Source organism: Populus nigra, chromosome 19 (genome assembly GCF_951802175.1).
Source record: "Populus nigra chromosome 19, ddPopNigr1.1, whole genome shotgun sequence".
Lineage (NCBI taxonomy): Eukaryota > Viridiplantae > Streptophyta > Magnoliopsida > Malpighiales > Salicaceae > Populus > Populus nigra.
In genome coordinates this window covers 12,682,961-12,701,085 of record NC_084870.1, presented here as the reverse complement: position 1 = coordinate 12,701,085, position 18,125 = coordinate 12,682,961, and the positions used below count along the sequence as shown (strand labels likewise).

Here is an 18,125-nt window from a genome sequence, read left to right as displayed (position 1 = left end):
CCATTACTTAATTACTTCAAACTTTTTATTAATCATAATCCACTTTCTTTTTATTGAAGAAACTATTTTTATACTAAAAAGGAAGTATTGGAAAATTAATTTATTAAAAATGACTTGCACAGCATTATTAATTGCATTTCTAAATATTTTTGCAGAGTCAAATATGATTAAAAAACGGGGCATGTTAATGTTCAAAAGGCTGTTGACTCGAGAGAACAAGGCGTCTACTCGAGAAAGGTGCTTGAAATCATCGAGTTTAAGCGCTCGAATTTTCATTTTATAAGAACATCAACATCAATTGCAAATTTGCAATAATATTTTTGTAAAGTCAAATATATAAAAAAAAAAAGAAAAAACAATTGTAATAACCTTTCCATGTATGTGTCATGGGCTCGGTAAGCCTTCAAGTCAGAGGCCTTAGAAAACTACGTGCCCAATTTATTTGTCTAGAAGGCCACATTGCTGAAACAGTCGAATTGAACCTCGAAAAAGACCTTTAAATGGCTTCAAAATACCCTGTTTTTTTTTTTTTTTTTTAAAAAAAACCGTTTCGTTCTCAACTTTTTTTTTTCTTAAATTTTTTTTAGATTGTTTGAATGTTTTATATCATAAATATTTTTAAAATAAAATTAAAAATATTATTCTAATTCATTTATTAAAAATATGCCATCATTTTTATGGCATAAAGAATAATTATTTTTTTAATTCAATAACAAAGAATAATCGAATCAACATCACACATCAATCAATTTAAATTAAAACTTTAATTTTAATAATTTTATAAACACATCTTATATCATTTTTATCTGTGTTTAACATTCATTCAGGTGTTGGATCAGGCAATTTCAAGTGTGCAGGTATTGTAAAACATGAGCTAATATTGAATATTCAATAAACACTTTATATATTTATTTGTTTTGATTTTTTTAATAAATTAATGATATATTCGTGTTAGTATTTTTAATACAAACATTAAATTCAATTATAGCAATTTTAACAATAATCTTAAACAAACATATATTTCAATCTAAACAATCAAACTAAAACTAATTTTTTAAAATTTATATTTTTTAAATCACAAAAATAAAAACTAGTCGATTGAAACACAGTTGAAAACTTGATCCGAACCACGCATTAAAAAACATAGACTTGTTAATTGCTTTTCAATAACTAAGGCTCTGTTAAATAATATTTATGTGGTCTTATTTATTAAGGGTAGAATAGTACTTTCAGTTTGACCTATATATACTCTATTTGTATTTAGGTTAAGACTAAGCATTCATAATATACAGATTATTCAGAATTCTAGCCTCCTTTCTCTATTTGATCTCAATTAATTTAACATGGTATCAGAGCTGGTTTTATGAAACGAGGCTTAATCCCAAGCACAAGTTCGCGGATCCAACTCTGCGGTGAGTTGGCTGGGGGTTTGCAGGGGGCAGCGCGCCCTTGCCGGGGTTCGGGGCAGAGCCCCGAAAATTTTTTGGAGTGAGATTTTGTCTTTCGCTTCTGCAAAATTTTGAATTTTGTCAGTTTCTGCAATTATTTTGGTATTTCATCTACCCTTCAGCTTTTGCAATTTGGTATTTGCGTTCAGTTTCTACAAATTGGTTTTGTGTTTTGGAGTAATCGTTTAATTTTGAGAAGATATTTGTTTAGTTTCTGCAATCTCTGTTCAGTTTCTGCAATTTGGTATTTTGTTTTCCGCTGCTTTTGCATTCTGGTTCTCTGTGATTGTTAATTATGGCTACTGAAAGAGATGATTCGCTTCAGTCTGTGAGTGTGAGGTTGGATGGGAAGAACTATTCGTATTGGAGCTATGTAATGCGAAATTTTCTTAAGGGTAAGAAGATGTGGGGGTATGTTAGTGGAACATATATAATACCTAAGAATATTGAGGAGGGGGATGTTGTTTTGATAGATACATGGGAAGCAAATAATGCAAAGATCATTACTTGGATCAACAATTCTGTTGAGCATTCGATAGGTACGCAGTTGGCGAAGTATGAGACAGCAAAAGAGGTTTGGGATCATCTGCAAAGGTTATTCACGCAATCAAATTTTGCAAAACAGTACCAATTAGAGAATGACATACGAGCTCTTCATCAGAAGAATATGAGTATTCAAGAGTTTTATTCTGCTATGACAGATCTTTGGGATCAATTGGCTCTTACAGAATCAGCAGAATTAAAGGCATGTGGTGCCTATATTGAGCGTAGAGAGCAGCAACGATTGGTACAGTTTTTAACAGCGCTTCGCAGTGACTTCGAAGGACTTAGAGGTTCAATTCTGCATCGTACTCCACTGCCTTCTGTTGACTCTGTTGTCAGTGAGTTATTGGCTGAAGAAATACGTCTTCAGTCTTATTCTGAAAAGGGAATTCTTTCTGCTTCAAATCCTTCTGTACTAGCAGTACCTTCTAAGCCATTCTCTAATCATCAAAACAAGCCTTACACAAGGGTTGGCTTTGATGAGTGCAGTTTCTGTAAGCAGAAAGGTCATTGGAAGGCTCAGTGTCCTAAGTTGAGACAGTAGAATCAAGCTTGGAAGTCTAGCAGTCAGTCACAATCTAATGCTCATCGACCACCTCAGGGTTATAAACCACCACACCACAATACTGCAGCATTAGCTTCCCCAGGCTCTATTACCGATCCTAATACTTTGGCTGAGCAATTTCAGAAGTTTCTCTCCTTGCAGCCACAAGCAATGTCCGCTTCTTCCATAGGTCAGTTGCCTCATAATTCCTCAGGTATGTCACACTCTGAATGGGTCTTGGATTCTGGTGCTTCCCATCATATGTCTCCAGATTCCTCATCTTTTACCTCAGTGTCCCCTTTGTCCTCCATTCCTGTTATGACTGCTGATGGCACTCCCATGCCCTTAGCAGGTATTGGTTCTGTTGTCACACCTCACTTGTCTCTCCCTAATGTTTATCTTATTCCAAAACTCAAATTGAATCTTGCGTCTGTTGGTCAAATATGTGATTCTGGTGATTATTTAGTCATGTTTTCTGGTTCTTTTTGTTGTGTACAGGATCTGCAGTCTCAGAAGCTGATTGGGACAGGCCGTAGGGAGAATGGACTATATATTTTGAATGAGTTAAAAGTGCCAGTTGCTGCTGCTACCGCTGCTGCTGCTACTGCTGATTTGTCTTCTTTTCGTTTGAGTCTTTCATCTTCTAGTTTTTATTTATGGCATTCCCGTCTAGGTCATGTTTCATCTTCTCGTTTGAGATTTTTGGCATCCACAGGAGCTTTAGGAAATTTGAAAACTTGTGACATTTCTGATTGTAGTGGATGTAAATTGGCAAAATTTTCTGCTTTACCTTTTAATCGAAGTATTTCTGTTTCATCTTCACCATTTGATTTGATTCATTCTGATGTATGGGGACCTTCTCCTGTTTCCACAAAAGGAGGGTCTCGATATTATGTCTCTTTTATTGATGATCATACTCGTTATTGTTGGGTTTATTTAATGAAACATCGTTCTGAATTCTTTGAGATATATGCAGCTTTTCGAGCTCTTATCAAAACTCAACATTCTGCTGTGATCAAATGCTTTAGATGTGATTTGGGTGGGGAATACACCTCTAATAAATTTTGTCAAATGCTTGCCTTAGATGGAACCATCCACCAAACTTCATGTACAGATACTCCTGAACAAAATGGTGTAGCTGAAAGAAAACATAGGCACATTGTTGAAACTGCTCGTTCTCTCTTGTTGTCTGCCTTTGTTCCTAGTGAGTTTTGGGGAGAAGCTGTTCTTACTGCTGTAAGTTTGATTAATACAATTCCATCTTCTCATAGTTTGGGTCTATCTCCTTTTGAAAAGTTATATGGGCATGTCCCTGATTATTCCTCATTTAGAGTTTTTGGTTGTACTTGTTTCGTTCTTCGTCCTCATGTAGAACGCAGTAAGTTATCCTCTCGATCCGCTATTTGTGTCTTTCTAGGTTATGGTGAAGGTAAAAAGGGGTATCGTTGTTTTGATCCAATAACTCAGAAACTTTATGTGTCTCGTCATGTTGTCTTCCTTGAGCATATACCTTTCTTTTCTATTCCATCCACTACTCATAGCCTGACAAAATCTGATCTTATTCATATAGATCCTTTTTCTGAGGATTCTGGTAATGATACCTCTCCCTATGTTCGATCAATTTGTACTCATAACTCTGCAGGTACTGGTACTTTACTCTCTAGCACATCTGAAGCTCCATTCTCATCTACAGCCCCTCAAGCTTCATCTGAGATTGTTGATCCACCTCCACATCAGTCCATCCGCATTCGTAAGTCCACAAAACTACCAGATTTTGCTTATTCTTGTTATTCTTCATCATTTACTTCCTTTTTAGCTTCTATTCATTGTCTCTTTGAGCCCTCTTCCTATAAAGAGGCAATTCTTGATCCGTTTTGGCAGCAAGCTATGGATGAGGAACTTTCTGCTTTGCATAAGACAGATACTTGGGATCTGGTTCCTCTACCTCCTGGTAAGAGTGTTGTTGGTTGTCGTTGGGTGTATAAGATCAAGACTAATTCTGATGGGTCTATTGAGCGATACAAAGCTAGGCTGGTTGCAAAAGGATACTCTCAACAGTATGGTATGGACTATGAGGAGACATTTGCCCCGGTTGCAAAAATGACTACTATCCGCACTCTTATTGCCGTAGCTTCGGTTCGTCAGTGGCATATTTCTCAGCTTGATGTTAAAAATGCATTCTTGAATGGAGATCTTCAAGAAGAAGTTTATATGGCACCCCCTCCTGGTATTTCACATGACTCTGGATATGTTTGTAAGCTTAAGAAAGCATTATATGGTCTCAAACAAGCACCTCGTGCTTGGTTTGAGAAATTCTCTATTGTGATCTCGTCTCTTGGCTTTGTTTCTAGCAGTCATGATTCTGCTCTTTTTATTAAGTGCACTGATGCAGGTCGTATCATTCTGTCTTTATATGTTGATGACATGATTATTACTGGTGATGATATTGATGGTATTTCAGTTTTGAAGACAGAGTTGGCTAGACGATTTGAAATGAAGGATTTGGGTTATCTTCGATATTTCCTGGGTATTGAGGTAGCATACTCACCTAGAGGTTACCTTCTTTCTCAGTCGAAATATGTTGCAGATATTCTTGAGCGGGCTAGACTTACTGATAACAAAATTGTAGATACTCCTATTGAGGTTAACGCAAGGTACTCTTCTTCTGATGGTTTACCTTTGACAGATCCTACTTTATACCGCACTATTGTTGGGAGTTTGGTATATCTCACCATTACTCGTCCAGATATTGCATATGCTGTTCATGTTGTTAGTCAGTTTGTTGCTTCTCCTACTACTGTTCACTGGGCAGCTGTTCTTCGTATTTTGCGATATCTTCGGGGTACAGTTTTTCAGAGTCTTTTACTTTCATCCACCTCTTCCTTGGAGTTGCGTGCATACTCTGATGCTGATCATGGTAGTGATCCCACAGATCGCAAGTCTGTTACCGGGTTCTGTATCTTTTTAGGTGATTCTCTTATTTCTTGGAAGAGCAAGAAACAATCTATTGTTTCTCAATCATCCACCGAAGCAGAATATCGTGCCATGGCATCTACTACCAAAGAGATTGTTTGGTTACGTTGGTTACTTGCTGATATGGGAATTTCCTTTTCTCATCCTACTCCTATGTATTGTGACAACCAGAGTTCTATTCAGATTGCTCATAACTCGGTTTTTCATGAGCGCACTAAGCACATTGAGATCGATTGTCATCTTACTCGTCATCATCTCAAACATGGCACCATTGCTTTGCCTTTTGTTCCTTCTTCCTTGCAGATTGCAGATTTCTTTACTAAGGCGCATTCCATCTCTCGTTTTCGTTTTCTGGTTGGCAAACTCTCGATGCTTGTAGCTGCCGCATCGTGAGTTTGAGGGGAGATGTTAAATAATATTTATGTGGTCTTATTTATTAAGGGTAGAATAGTACTTTCAGTTTGACCTATATATACTCTATTTGTATTTAGGTTAAGACTAAGCATTCATAATATACAGATTATTCAGAATTCTAGCCTCCTTTCTCTATTTGATCTCAATTAATTTAACAGGCTCAACCTCAGTTTCAACTTCCAAATGTTTACCAAACACCATGAGACACCGAGTCAGGGGACAAACCCCATGTTGCTGTGCTGCAACCCCAAACAATTACTTCAGGTCAGTGGAGTTGGAGGGTAGGGTAAAGGCATCGAGTGCATGCTGAGAGAAAGGTTTTTTTTTTTCTTCCTGTTTTGTAAAGAAATGCAACGAGAGAGAGTGGTGAATTATACCATGGGAGACGGGGTCAATTATTTTCTTTCAATCCGAAGGTTTTTTTTATAGACAGATTGTTCCCATTTGGGACCTCCTAGTGATTGATGTTGGAGAAAAGGCATGGTGGGAATATTTCTTCTCAAGCTTCTTTGCTTGTTTGCTGAGCACTCAACTAAAAGGAAGAAGCTTTTGTGCTTAAGAAGTTTTTTAGCTGTGCTAAAAAAATGCAGGAGTATTCTGGTCTGGTTTGCCAATTGCCGCATATGGAGAAGGAAGCATTGGAAGGCATTCCTTCATTGTCCTTTTGTTTTGGAGGATTAAGAATTGCACCATTATTCTCTAAGGAGATCGAATGAACTCGCTGAAACAAGAAATCTCAGCTCCCTGTCGTGTTTGCTTTTAAAAAACATCATAACAATTGTTTTTTTATAATTTTAATATATTTTTAAATTAAAATTCAAAAACAAACAAACAGGTCAGGAGTAGTATGAAAGGTTAAACGACCATGAACGGACACGGGTTCTTGACTTCTTGGGGAAAAAATATTTTAGTAGGGAAGGAAAATAAATCACATCACATCCTTTACTTTTATGACAACGAAGATGCTACGAGCCATGTCAAGAGTAGTATCCAGAGCCCAGCCCAGAATCATCATCATCTTGCAACACTTGATCACCGGGGGCCCACATCATAAAAAATCGTTGCTTTCATTTCCCGGCAAGACTAGTTGTCAGTACTAAGTCTGATAAAACTCTCCGAAAAACCCTAATTCACCCTTATACCTCAACCACTTCCACCACAACCTGCACCCAAAAACCACCCACTCCCCCCTCTCTCTCCTTCCACCTCTTTCTAAAATTGAACAAAATCCCGTTTCTGAATTACCCACATGTAAAATTTTATTTATTTTGCTTCTCAAATTTAGTTCTCTGTCAGATTCAATCAAAACCCATCTCTTGAAATTAACTCCTTTGTTAAAAGTTTCAATCTTTTCAATTTTCACCATTGAAGTTCGCTCCTTTTTCTTCCAGTTTTAACAATTTTCTACTTCTTCAAATTCAATCAAAACCCATCTCTTAAAACTAAACAGTTGTCAGAAACTTTCTATTTTGGCCTCCAAATTCTTCCCTTTTTTCTCCCTATCTTATTCTCGTTCTCTAACTAGAAAACTCATATTACAATTTGAGAATTAGCCTAGAAATTTTCAACTTCCTATACATTAGTTGATTTTTTGTGTTTTGGTTTTTTTGGTTGTTGTTGCTTCAATGGCAGAGGATAGGAATGGGGATCGAAGTGAAGAGAGTGATTACACATCAGAAGATGAGGGAACGGAGGATTATAGGAGAGGAGGGTACCATGCTGTGAGAATCGGTGATACATTCAAGAATGGGAGGTATGTGGTGCAAAGCAAGCTTGGTTGGGGTCATTTCTCTACGGTTTGGCTCGCTTGGGACACTCAGGGATCGGTATGTTTTATGGATTTTCTTTGTCTTTATCTTTTTAATCAGTAATGTGAAATTTGCGCTAATTTATTAGAATAGGAATTTCAGTTTTTTATAGAAGGCCTTTTTTTTTTTTGCTTTATTAGATAATTTCATGATTCAGGAAATTCACATTAGTGTTTATTGTTTGACTCTTTAACAACACGAGAAATTCATTGTTTGTAGCGTTATGTAGCTTTGAAAGTTCAAAAGAGCGCTCAACACTACACCGAGGCAGCCATGGATGAGATAAAGATCCTTAAACAGATTGCCGAGGGAGACCCTGATGATAAAAAGTGTGTTGTCAAGCTTTTGGATCATTTCAAGCATTCAGGGCCTAATGGACAGCACGTTTGTATGGTTTTTGAGTACTTGGGAGATAACCTCTTGACCCTTATTAAGTACAGTGATTACCGAGGGGTTCCTCTACACATGGCAAAAGAGATATGCTTTCATATATTAGTGGGTTTGGATTACTTGCATCGCCAACTCTCAATCATCCACACTGATTTGAAGCCAGAAAATGTCCTGCTTTTGTCAATGATTGATACATCAAAAGATCACAGGAAATCAGGTGCTCCTCTTATCCTTCCAACCAGCAAGAACAAAATCGTGGCTGAATCTAGTTCTTCCAAAGAAATCAAGAGTTTGAATGGGGATTTGACAAGGAACCAAAAAAAGAAAATTCGAAAGAAGGCTAAGAAGGCAGCTCAAAGTTGTGCGCAGAAAGAAGCTTCCTCGGAAAACGATGCTGATCCCCAACCAACTAGTCCTGAAGATTCTAATGTTGATGCAAAATCAAATGAAGATTCTGTCGATGAACAATCAAATGGTTCTGTGATTAAAGATGATTCAGCAAACACTGATGGGCAGAAGGATGCTTGCCAAGCAAAACGCAGCAGAAGGGGGAGCCGCTCTACAAGGCAAAAGCTATTGGCTGCTGCTGATCTAAAGTGTAAATTGGTAGATTTTGGAAATGCTTGTTGGACATACAAACAGTTTACAAGTGATGTTCAGACAAGACAGTATAGATGTCCAGAGGTTCTTCTGGGATCTAAATACTCCACTCCAGTAGATCTTTGGTCCTTTGCTTGCATTTGTTTCGAGCTTGCCACTGGCGATGTCCTTTTTGATCCTCACAGTGGTGACAACTATGATAGAGACGAGGTATGTGCTCACGATGCAATCCTTTACCCCTTCCCCAATTCATCATTTTGCTGCAATGCATTGGTTTAATTTATTATATCACTTACATTTTTAATAACAGATGCATTCTATTAATGATAACACCTATGTTTTTGCTTCTGTGCTTTGCTTTATTTTTGTTCTGTTCTAACTTATCTAGGTTACACTTACAGGATCACTTGGCATTGATGATGGAACTCCTTGGCGTGATGCCGCGCAAGGTAGGAGTGTTACATGTATTTTAATGATTTCAATTGCATACTTATTTACGGCTTCCATGGATTTGAAAATGTTTATTGTTTTTTTGTAACATCATTTCTTTTCCGGATAAACTGAATAAGATCAAAATTAGCATTGCAGTATTAGGTTTTATGTACTTGCTGTGACTGTTTGAAGGCGTGTATATTTTCCTCAGGTTGCATTAGGTGGTCGCAATTCTCGGGATTTCTTCAATAGATATGGAGATTTGAGGCATATTCGTAGGTTGCGTTTTTGGCCTCTCACAAAGGTGCTTATGGAGAAGTACGATTTCAGCGAGCAAGATGCTAATGACTTGAATAACTTCCTTGTTCCCTTACTTGATTTTGTGCCTGAAAAGAGACCGACAGCGGCTCAATGCCTAAATCATCCATGGATCACTGCTGGTCCTCGTCTGCTTGAGCCTTCCATGCCAAGTTTCAAGCACGAGACAAAAGATGGGAATATATCTGAAACCGAGAAGGATGACAGGGAGGCTATGGAAGCTGGAATAGGAAATATAGTCATTGACGGAGCTTCAAAAAAATCCAAAAAACTGCAACCTATGGAAAATCCTTTGAAATACACATGATATAATTTCCAGGTGGTGTTTAACACCAGACTTTTCACTTGTACCTTTTCCAAAAATGGCTTCAATCTTCTATGAGGAACCTCAGCTTCCCAAATTCATTTGAGATCCATCCATATCTTGCTGTGGAATGTGATTTAGGAATCATCAAGTCAATAGTGTGGATGATTTGTGAGTTGAATGGTTCTAGTTTTGTAGAAGAGGCTCACACAGGTGTTCCAACTAAGAAATATGCCTCCCTCTGTATCCTCTGTATTTGACCCTGTTTTGATATATCTTTGTACAGTGTACAAGCATCGATTCAAGGGTTCATCATGTATCAGGCTTCTAGATTAGATGTGTTATTTTGAGACATTTTTTGAGGCTTCAGTTTTACTTTTTACCGGATTGCAATTGTTACATTGATTTCTTCTTCTGAGACAGTACTGGTTGCTGCTTGCTTAACCTGCTTGATGAATTATGCTGCTTTTGTTGATGCTATGACATAACCATTGAGGTTGGTGCTTTTGCCGGTTGGCCTTGAGCACAGCTATCGGCTTAAAGCAAGACGAGACTCCTTTCAAGCATGGATGGCAAAACTGCAACAAAAATGCAAGAGATGCTTTCGTTTCAATTGAAGCAGGAGCTCCAAAATCTAAAAGAAAGAAAAAGAAGAAAACCTAGAGGTCGACGTTGATCAAGGGAACTCGGTTTTTTCTTAAAAACAGCTTGCTATCACCTCTTTTTTTTTTTTTTTTTTTTTTGTAAATTAAGCCCATATTAATTACTCTTCATATATTGAAAAGAATTTTTTTTTTCGTATTTGCTGCACCTTGGGGCTGATTTTTGGGTTAGGTGGTGTTTGATAATATATTAAATTGTGTTTTATATTGTGAGATTTATTAAAAAATTAAGTTTAAAATATAGTTTTTATAAAGTTATTTTTATATGTTTTTTTAATTGAGTTTCATAAAACTGTTTATATTGTGAGATTTATTAAAAATTTGATTTTTTATATTTTTTTAATTTAATTTTTTTTTGTATTTTTAAATCATTTTGATTTGTTGATATTAAAAATATATATTTTTTAAAAAATTATTTAGTTTATTTTTGTATTTTAAAAATAATTTTTTTTAAAATTTAATTTTTTTTATTTTTTTAATTCAAATTATTATTTTTTTATTTTGATCATTTTAATTTGTTAATATTAAAAATATATATATTTTTAAAAAATTATTTAGATGTATTTTAAGTAAAAAACACTTTTGAAAAGAAACTATAACCAAATATTTTATATAAATTTTTTTTATTATACATAAATCTAAACTATAACTTTTAATAAAAATATATTTAAATTCAACTAATCATTCATAACCATATTTTTTTAATTTATTTTTTTAAAATTACAACCACATAAGCTGCTACCACATGTTATGAAACCATTGATGACGTTCCCAAGCTTTCTTCTTGCGGTCATTAGGGCAATGATAACAATGGTTTACTTTGGTCCTTTAGGATCGTTAATTGTGAAGCCAACCTCTTTCTACTGGCTGTGCAGGACTTCTTGAGCATTCAACTAATCCAGGCGAATGACACGAAGCACCTTTTTCCAGTGGACAATGTCACATGAATCATTCTAACTGGCAGCGAATCGCGGACACTGACGGCCAGTCTGTAGACTCGACTCTGTACCTACAGGCTACAGCAACAACCAGGTCCATCTCACCTTGACCATTACAAATTACAGGTCCCATGAATTTAAAACCCAGCAGAGCTGGAGAGTGACGGGTTCAGTTGGTTATTGAAACCTGCCGCAAAATTGGCTCCGACCTGATATCTGGTATTGTTTCCTTAATCTGCCAGGCTTTGTTACCATTCCTCATAAGCCATAAAAGGCTGGTTGGCATAGTTATTGAACAAAATCTGTCAATCGAGTCATCTAAGTTCCAAAAAGAATCCGATTGAAACGGAAAAGAAAGCACAAGAAGCCATGAACGTCTTCATGAATATAACCACTGTTGGAGACCGATGTAGAAAAAGATCCAGTCATTAAATCAACCGGATCAATTTTTATTATTATTATAATAACATTGTTTTTTAAAAAAAAAAATAATTTCTTGGTATTGACTTTCTAGATTTGAATTAGATTTAGCAAGGTTATTAAGTTAACCGGGTTTTACTAGATTAATGTCTTTTTTTATTCAAGCTTAGAGTCATGGTATAACAACTATGAACAAAACCATTGAGTATGCTCAGGTCAAATATCTGTATGCTAACAATGATACTGCACCTGACTCATAGCTATGCCTGAGCCTAACATTCAAATCAAAATGTTGCATGTTAAAAGATAAGGAGTCCATAATAACAATACTCGTACATTTTAAAATATTTTTTTTCGGATCATAATATTAAAAATAATAAAAAATATTATTTTAATGCATTTTCAAGAAAAATATACTTTTAAAATTAACTGCTACCACACTATCAAATACCCACTTAATCTTGCAAAGATCGACAAGTATAGACAGAGAGATAGGAGCCAGATGAATATGAAATTCTGAGATGCCATTAGACGTAACTGGAAACAGAGATTTACTTCTGCTGGGAATCACAGCCTAACAACAAAATTTTCAGAATGGCTATGGTACTCCAGTTTGCAAGAGCAAAAATACATGTTATTACTAAGGAACAATTTCTCCCCACTAGTTCGAAGAATAAGCACTTCCTTCTTTCCAGGAATTCGCAGAACCTTGCTCCGTTTCTCTTGTAAACATTGAAGCACTGGATATTGAAGTTCCATGAAACTTCACTTCTTGGTTTCAACAGCTGTAGTTGTGTACTGTCTGGCCGCAAATAATGTTAATGTAACTACCTACATACAGCTCACTAACAGCAATCAAATCAGACTATTATGCGCTCTAGAAACATCTTCGACTGGTCCTTGTCTAGGTGACTCGAATCAACTGGCCATGAGAGCTGCTTCAGTTTTGAGATCGCCTATAAAATACACAAGATAGCATTAGGTCAAGTCACTGCCATAAAATTTATCTCATGAAATTCATGATAAGGACTCATGAACCTCTGAAACATTAGAATATTTCTCATAATGAGCTGAAGTGGGATCTCCAGTTGACCTTGGATTTCTGCTACAACAGTTTATTACTAGAGGGGTCCTTAGTAGATCAAGAGATTTTGCTAGAAATAATGGTTCACGGGAAGCAGCACTTACCTATATTGAATAATTGCCCAGATTACAGTATCTTCCTAGCTCTAAGATATGAATACATGAGAAAAAATGCCACAACAGCACCAAAAATTATCCCAGCTGTTGTTAACCAAAAAGCAAACTGCAATTCCAACAAAGATGTTATAGCACAACAATTTTAACCAGACCAGAATAGAATAATATGGAATGATGATTTTGAACTTTTGGAAAACGAATATACCACATGCTCTTCAAGATAGGACTTCAAATTCATGCCAAATATACCTGCAGCCAGGAAACATTTCTTATGATAAGCATGCAAAAATAGATTCTCAGATCATTTCCTTCATGGCACTACGTATCATTAACAAAATAGCATATGTGACATTATTAGACACATAAGAAATCAGAAACTTGTAGCAGTATTTCAGCATGATCAAGTTTTCTGAGAGATGATTCTGGAGTAAACTGTTTGTTCATCTTTTGGAGTTACCTAAGTGCATGACCTTCCTACTTTACATATTCTCTCACATACTTGATTCCTTGTAAAAATACAACAGTTAATTTTCAGAATACAAGATGTGATTGAGATCCTGCTTGAGAACTAAATCTTCAGTTTTAACCCAACTTCAGCAGATATACCATTTCCAAATCCAATAGCTACCAGCATGAAATGATCATGCTGGTTAGGAAGTGGTGATCAATTTCATGACTTCAATGTTTGGAGTCAAGAATAATCAAGAGAGACAGTGTCTATTTGTAATCAATTCAATAGAAGTACAATATACTAATCAAAGAGATTTAATCAGTCATTGAAAACAAGTTAAATGCCGAGCAGGATGTTCATATAAAATAAAAAATCATAGTAAAAGAGGCATGATAATAGTTTTCAAGCTGAAGGGCACACCTGCAACTAGAGCACCCACAGCCACACAAAATGTCCCAACCTGGAGAAGTAATTCCACTCTGCTCACCTCAAGCCTCCGCGAGCTGATAAAGAAAGTTTAAAAGTTTGGGTATTCAGAATCTCACAAGTGTGGAACACAATAAATCCCATTAATTATGTATTACTGAAAAAATAACCATAAATCATTGCCAAGGTGAACTGAGCCATGGTTTTGTTTCTCTTCTTTTTTCCCACCATTTCCTTTCCACTTCTTCTTTTATTTTTCCTTCTTATTTTTATGTTGAGGGGTGTTCGGTAATTTACCCTCCAGGCCTCTAGGGCAAGGCTAGCGCAATTTTCTTGTGCTGTTTAGCTCGTTTGGCAATGGAAAGTACAATAGAATATTAAGTAAATGTTATGGTGTATATATATCTGCAGTAGGTGGAACAGAACTCAATAGAATATTAAGTTAATGTGAGGTAGTTCAAATGCAATAGCTCTGTGTTCAATCTCTAAAAATAACAATCAGATAAAATTTTACATATGATTAATACAAAGCAATTGTGTGCCTTTTGAATGGTCTGGCTAAGCTCTACTCGATGCAAAAAATCTGCAAAATTAAAAATTTTCTTTCTGTAAGCTAACTCATATAGAATCTGGCCTTGACTTAATGAGCACCTTAATTCTTTATTTAAGCCAAAGTCATTGTTCTAGGTCCAAGGTACCCACCAAAAGAATAAAACAACTAGTAAAGGAAAGGTTTTTACTAAACAAATGATAAAGAAACAGTCATTGAGTTTCATTCAGCCTAAACATGGGAACCATGACCCAAGTACATTCATGATTTAACTGATTCCGTGTGTCTGAGAAGGTTTAAAGCTTCAAAAAGTGCTTCAAAGATTATCTTCAGTTGAAACAAACAAAGAAAACAACTAAAGTTTAATTGGACTCTAAGACCAAAGCTAACAAAGCAAGAAAAGTCCAAAATAATTCAGACCTTAAGTTAACAGCAATGGAATCTTCCATTTCTTTTGCAGAATCAAGAAGTCTTTCTGCCTGACCATGACAAGATTCAGATCTGCAAAATCACAAGATATTGAGGTGCCAGTTTGCATAGTAGACAACGTAACTTCACTAACTGAAAAGATAATTCCAAATGCCCATCAACTTATTAACTGCTCCTTGGAAGATTTTTGTTTTTCTTATTTTATATTCTAGCAACAATAAAGGCTTTTGTTGATTCTGTAGAGTTGAATGAAATGAAAATATATATTATTTTCCTGGTTAAATCTGAATTGTGATGAATAATAAAACACAACCTCAACAGTAGCACCTATTGACGTTCCCTTGGAGGCCATGTTCAAGTTAAAAGTTAAATACACCAGCCTGCCTCCATTAGAAGGCTTGTTACATAGACCTAGCTAACTCTCTCTGATCATTCCAAAGCTCAAGATATAGACAATACTAGCAAAATGCCAAACTTTCATTCCAAGGCAACACATATCCTCACATGCGCAAGTAATCAGCATTGAGCTGCATATTATCTATAGAAATGAGTTCACTCTTTTTATATCTACCCACATGACAAAGGCACAAGAATACAAACATAACCTGAGGAATTATTGACACAATCCTGATGCACAGCTAAGCCATCACGTATTCAGTTTATTTTAAATTGTCAACCTTTATGAACAGTCTACCTTTCTTTGAAACAAACTTAAAGGAGAAAGTGAGAAATGAATTAGTGGAGAGGTTTCCTAAACCTATTATGCATAAATCATATCAAGTATGAGGAACTTTTATCAGATATCCTTGCAAAATGGGACTGGGGAAAGACCTCTGAAGGTAATTTTCCAAAAGCATCTCAATTTCTTCCTCCTCTTCTGCAAATGACAAAAATCAATCCCTGGTTAAACCTATTTTAGTAAATTATTTTCCTTTTCTCTGATATAAATCTCTTTTTCCATAAAAAAGAAAGAAAGAAGAAGTAGAAGAAGAATGCAAAATTGGAACATTGCTTATTCAAGTCAAGCATACGGAGCCTCTGTAGGTCTTACCTTCAGCAATTTGCTTTTCTAAGGGAAGAGAGCATTCCACAACGTCATTTCCTTTGAGTTTGCAGTTTTTTCCCATTATACATATCCTGCGTATTTCATGTTCGTCCTCCAAAAGATCAAGCAGCATTTGACGAAGAGCCCCTGCCCTTGAACCCAATTCAACCTTTCATGAAAAAGTGAAGGTGTAAGAATTAAAGACCATTTCTTGTCACAACAGTTATGACATTCCAAGTACAGTCAGAAACTGTACCAAGGCTTGCTTGCTAATACGAAGTTCCTCCAGTATATCTGCAGTTAACCGGTTGGGCAAAACCTTGAGTAAAGCTTGAACCTGGAGCAAACAGTAAAGGACCAGGTGTAAAGATTTAGCATGTCAGGAAGACCATAATATATAACCTAGCAAGCAAGTTGAATAAGTATCAATGCAGAAGCAACGTACAGATCATCGAGGTTTATTAAATGAAGAATGAAGGACTTTGTTCATGTTTTAGTAAAGCAACAAGGGAAAATATTATGCAATCCTGACCCTAGCAATATCAAGTAAAGCATGTTATACTCAAGTATCAACTAAGTGATTAGTTACCATCCCCTTTTTAAAAATTTGAATCTCGAGAACTAAAAATATTTCAGAAACACTTCTGGCAAAACAAAGAATTTTAAAGAACATCGAGACACACGCAAAAGAAAAAACAACACATAATAAAAGTTTACTCACTATGTGCCCATACTCACACGAGGTTCTATATTCATCAGTCTCTGCTCCAAACGCTGTACTCGTGATAGCAATGCTGCTTCAACAACCTAAAAGTTCAACACTGAAGCCACTTCAAAAATATATAGCTTTTCCACAAATCGCAACATGTAGACATCAAAACGCATTCATCTAGCAGTGTTAAGAATAAAGAGCACCTCACTGACCTCAAGCTCAAACGGCATGCATGGCCCTCCACTCGAGTTTCTGGGGTTCAACCGAGGCAACAGGGTATCTATAAAAGCTTTTCCTCCACTCCTAACAAGGACCAGAACACGGAGGAGATTGACCATTAGCTAAACTCAAGCAAAAAGAATAATAAAAGAAATGGAAATAATTTGTGCTGCTGCGGAATAAAAAAATTACCGATTATAGTCAAATATAAGGACACATTCTTGCATTGCTATCGCTCGCAATGAGCCCAGATTGAGTAAGATAGCATGCTCACGAACCTATAAGTTTACCACAATTCAACTGTTGAAGCCAAGCATGCACAAAATTCACTGCAAGTAATTAATTAAAAAAAAAGTAATTACCAGCAAAGATGGCATTGAGTTTGTCAAAAATAATGATGGATCAACACTGCGAATGTCTCTTGGTCGCAGACCTGATGAGTTTTAAAAAGATAACAGCATTCTTTAAGGAAATTAATTTAATACCAATCAATTACAAATATATTAAATTAAAAAATTAAAAAATTAATTTTGGCAGTCACCGCTAGACTTGAGTAACTGACGCCTGTTTATTTTCCGAGTGGATACCATTCCATTTGGCTTAACTTCTACAACCTTCAAAACGAAAATCAAAACGATTAGCAGAAACAAAAACGACACCGCACCAAAGGAAAAGGAAAGAAGAAACGCACCTCATAAACATGCTCACGAATCCCAAGGGAGAGAGAATCACCAAACGACGATGCTGTTGGAATCCTCTTGTTCTGTTGGAGCTGGACTTTAGTGTCTTCTCTGATTTCTGCTTCTTCTCCGACATCAGAGTCAGAGACTAAGCTGCTTTCTTGTTCGCTTCGATCCTCCTCCGTTGATTTGGTCAAACATTTGACTCTGGAAGATGATCTCACTGCGATGGGAAGCAGTGGACATAATTTTCTCTTGTGGATGAGAGAGAGAGGAGGAGGTGAGGAGGATGGGAGTGTAGAGTGAGAGAAGAGGAGGTGGTAGTTAGGTAGTGCCGGCGGAAATTGAAGAGATAAAGCCATTGATGTGGTGAGTGAGGTTCGGTCATGGACTGTAACGGAGCTGAAGTGAGAGGAAAGTAGGTGAGAGAGAGAGGATCTGATACTGATTGGCTTTTTAGCGATAAAATATAGGCTTTTTTGGATTTTTAAATTATTTTTTAATTAGGTAGTTAGTTAAAAACGACGGTTAGTGCTATTTGTGGCTTAGATTTAGTTTCGTCATTGATCATGTGTTTTTCTCTTTCAATTGCTCAATTTAATGGATTTTTAATGCAAAG

General features: G+C 36.2%; 3 protein-coding genes across 9 annotated transcripts; 2 read left to right on the top strand and 1 right to left on the bottom strand.

Annotated features, from left to right (window-relative positions):
• Positions 1-1,623: 1,623 nt before the first annotated feature.
• Positions 1,624-3,357, top strand: LOC133679936 (uncharacterized). Of its 3 annotated transcripts, none has more exons than XM_062102677.1 (2): positions 1,624-2,725; positions 3,034-3,357. In XM_062102677.1, exon 1 carries the CDS (start codon positions 1,744-1,746, stop codon positions 2,533-2,535), a length of 792 nt encoding a protein of 263 aa, XP_061958661.1. In that variant the 5' UTR covers positions 1,624-1,743; the 3' UTR covers positions 2,536-2,725; positions 3,034-3,357. The 3 variants fall into 3 exon arrangements, with proteins under 3 accessions (XP_061958661.1, XP_061958660.1, XP_061958659.1); XM_062102676.1 differs by having other exon boundaries at positions 1,624-2,749; XM_062102675.1 differs by having other exon boundaries at positions 1,624-2,887.
• A 3,632-nt stretch (positions 3,358-6,989) lies between these two features.
• On the top strand, positions 6,990-10,128 carry LOC133680421 (uncharacterized). Of its 3 annotated transcripts, none has more exons than XM_062103363.1 (5): positions 6,990-7,173; positions 7,555-7,748; positions 7,960-8,930; positions 9,122-9,169; positions 9,364-10,128. In XM_062103363.1, the coding sequence occupies exons 3-5, from the start codon at positions 8,004-8,006 to the stop codon at positions 9,775-9,777; spliced, it is 1,389 nt and encodes a 462-aa protein (XP_061959347.1). In that variant the 5' UTR covers positions 6,990-7,173; positions 7,555-7,748; positions 7,960-8,003; the 3' UTR covers positions 9,778-10,128. The 3 variants fall into 3 exon arrangements, with proteins under 3 accessions (XP_061959347.1, XP_061959345.1, XP_061959346.1); XM_062103362.1 differs by having other exon boundaries at positions 6,991-7,173; positions 7,950-8,930; XM_062103361.1 differs by having other exon boundaries at positions 6,990-7,748; positions 7,950-8,930.
• A 2,169-nt stretch (positions 10,129-12,297) lies between these two features.
• On the bottom strand, positions 12,298-17,969 carry LOC133680641 (magnesium transporter MRS2-11, chloroplastic). 3 transcript variants are annotated; one of them, XM_062103671.1, is made up of 14 exons: positions 17,518-17,968; positions 17,368-17,440; positions 17,189-17,259; positions 17,019-17,104; positions 16,811-16,910; positions 16,634-16,702; positions 16,152-16,232; positions 15,902-16,064; positions 15,682-15,727; positions 14,842-14,922; positions 13,866-13,948; positions 13,200-13,243; positions 12,983-13,100; positions 12,298-12,750 (listed from the first exon to the last, which is right to left on the bottom strand). In XM_062103671.1, the coding sequence occupies exons 1-13, from the start codon at positions 17,866-17,868 to the stop codon at positions 13,005-13,007; spliced, it is 1,344 nt and encodes a 447-aa protein (XP_061959655.1). In that variant the 5' UTR covers positions 17,869-17,968; the 3' UTR covers positions 12,298-12,750; positions 12,983-13,004. The 3 variants fall into 3 exon arrangements, 2 of the variants coding, with proteins under 2 accessions (XP_061959655.1, XP_061959656.1); XM_062103672.1 differs by having other exon boundaries at positions 16,820-16,910; XR_009836357.1 differs by lacking the exons at positions 12,298-12,750; positions 12,983-13,100; positions 15,682-15,727 and having other exon boundaries at positions 13,194-13,243; positions 17,518-17,969.
• Between the last annotated feature and the right edge of the window lie 156 nt (positions 17,970-18,125).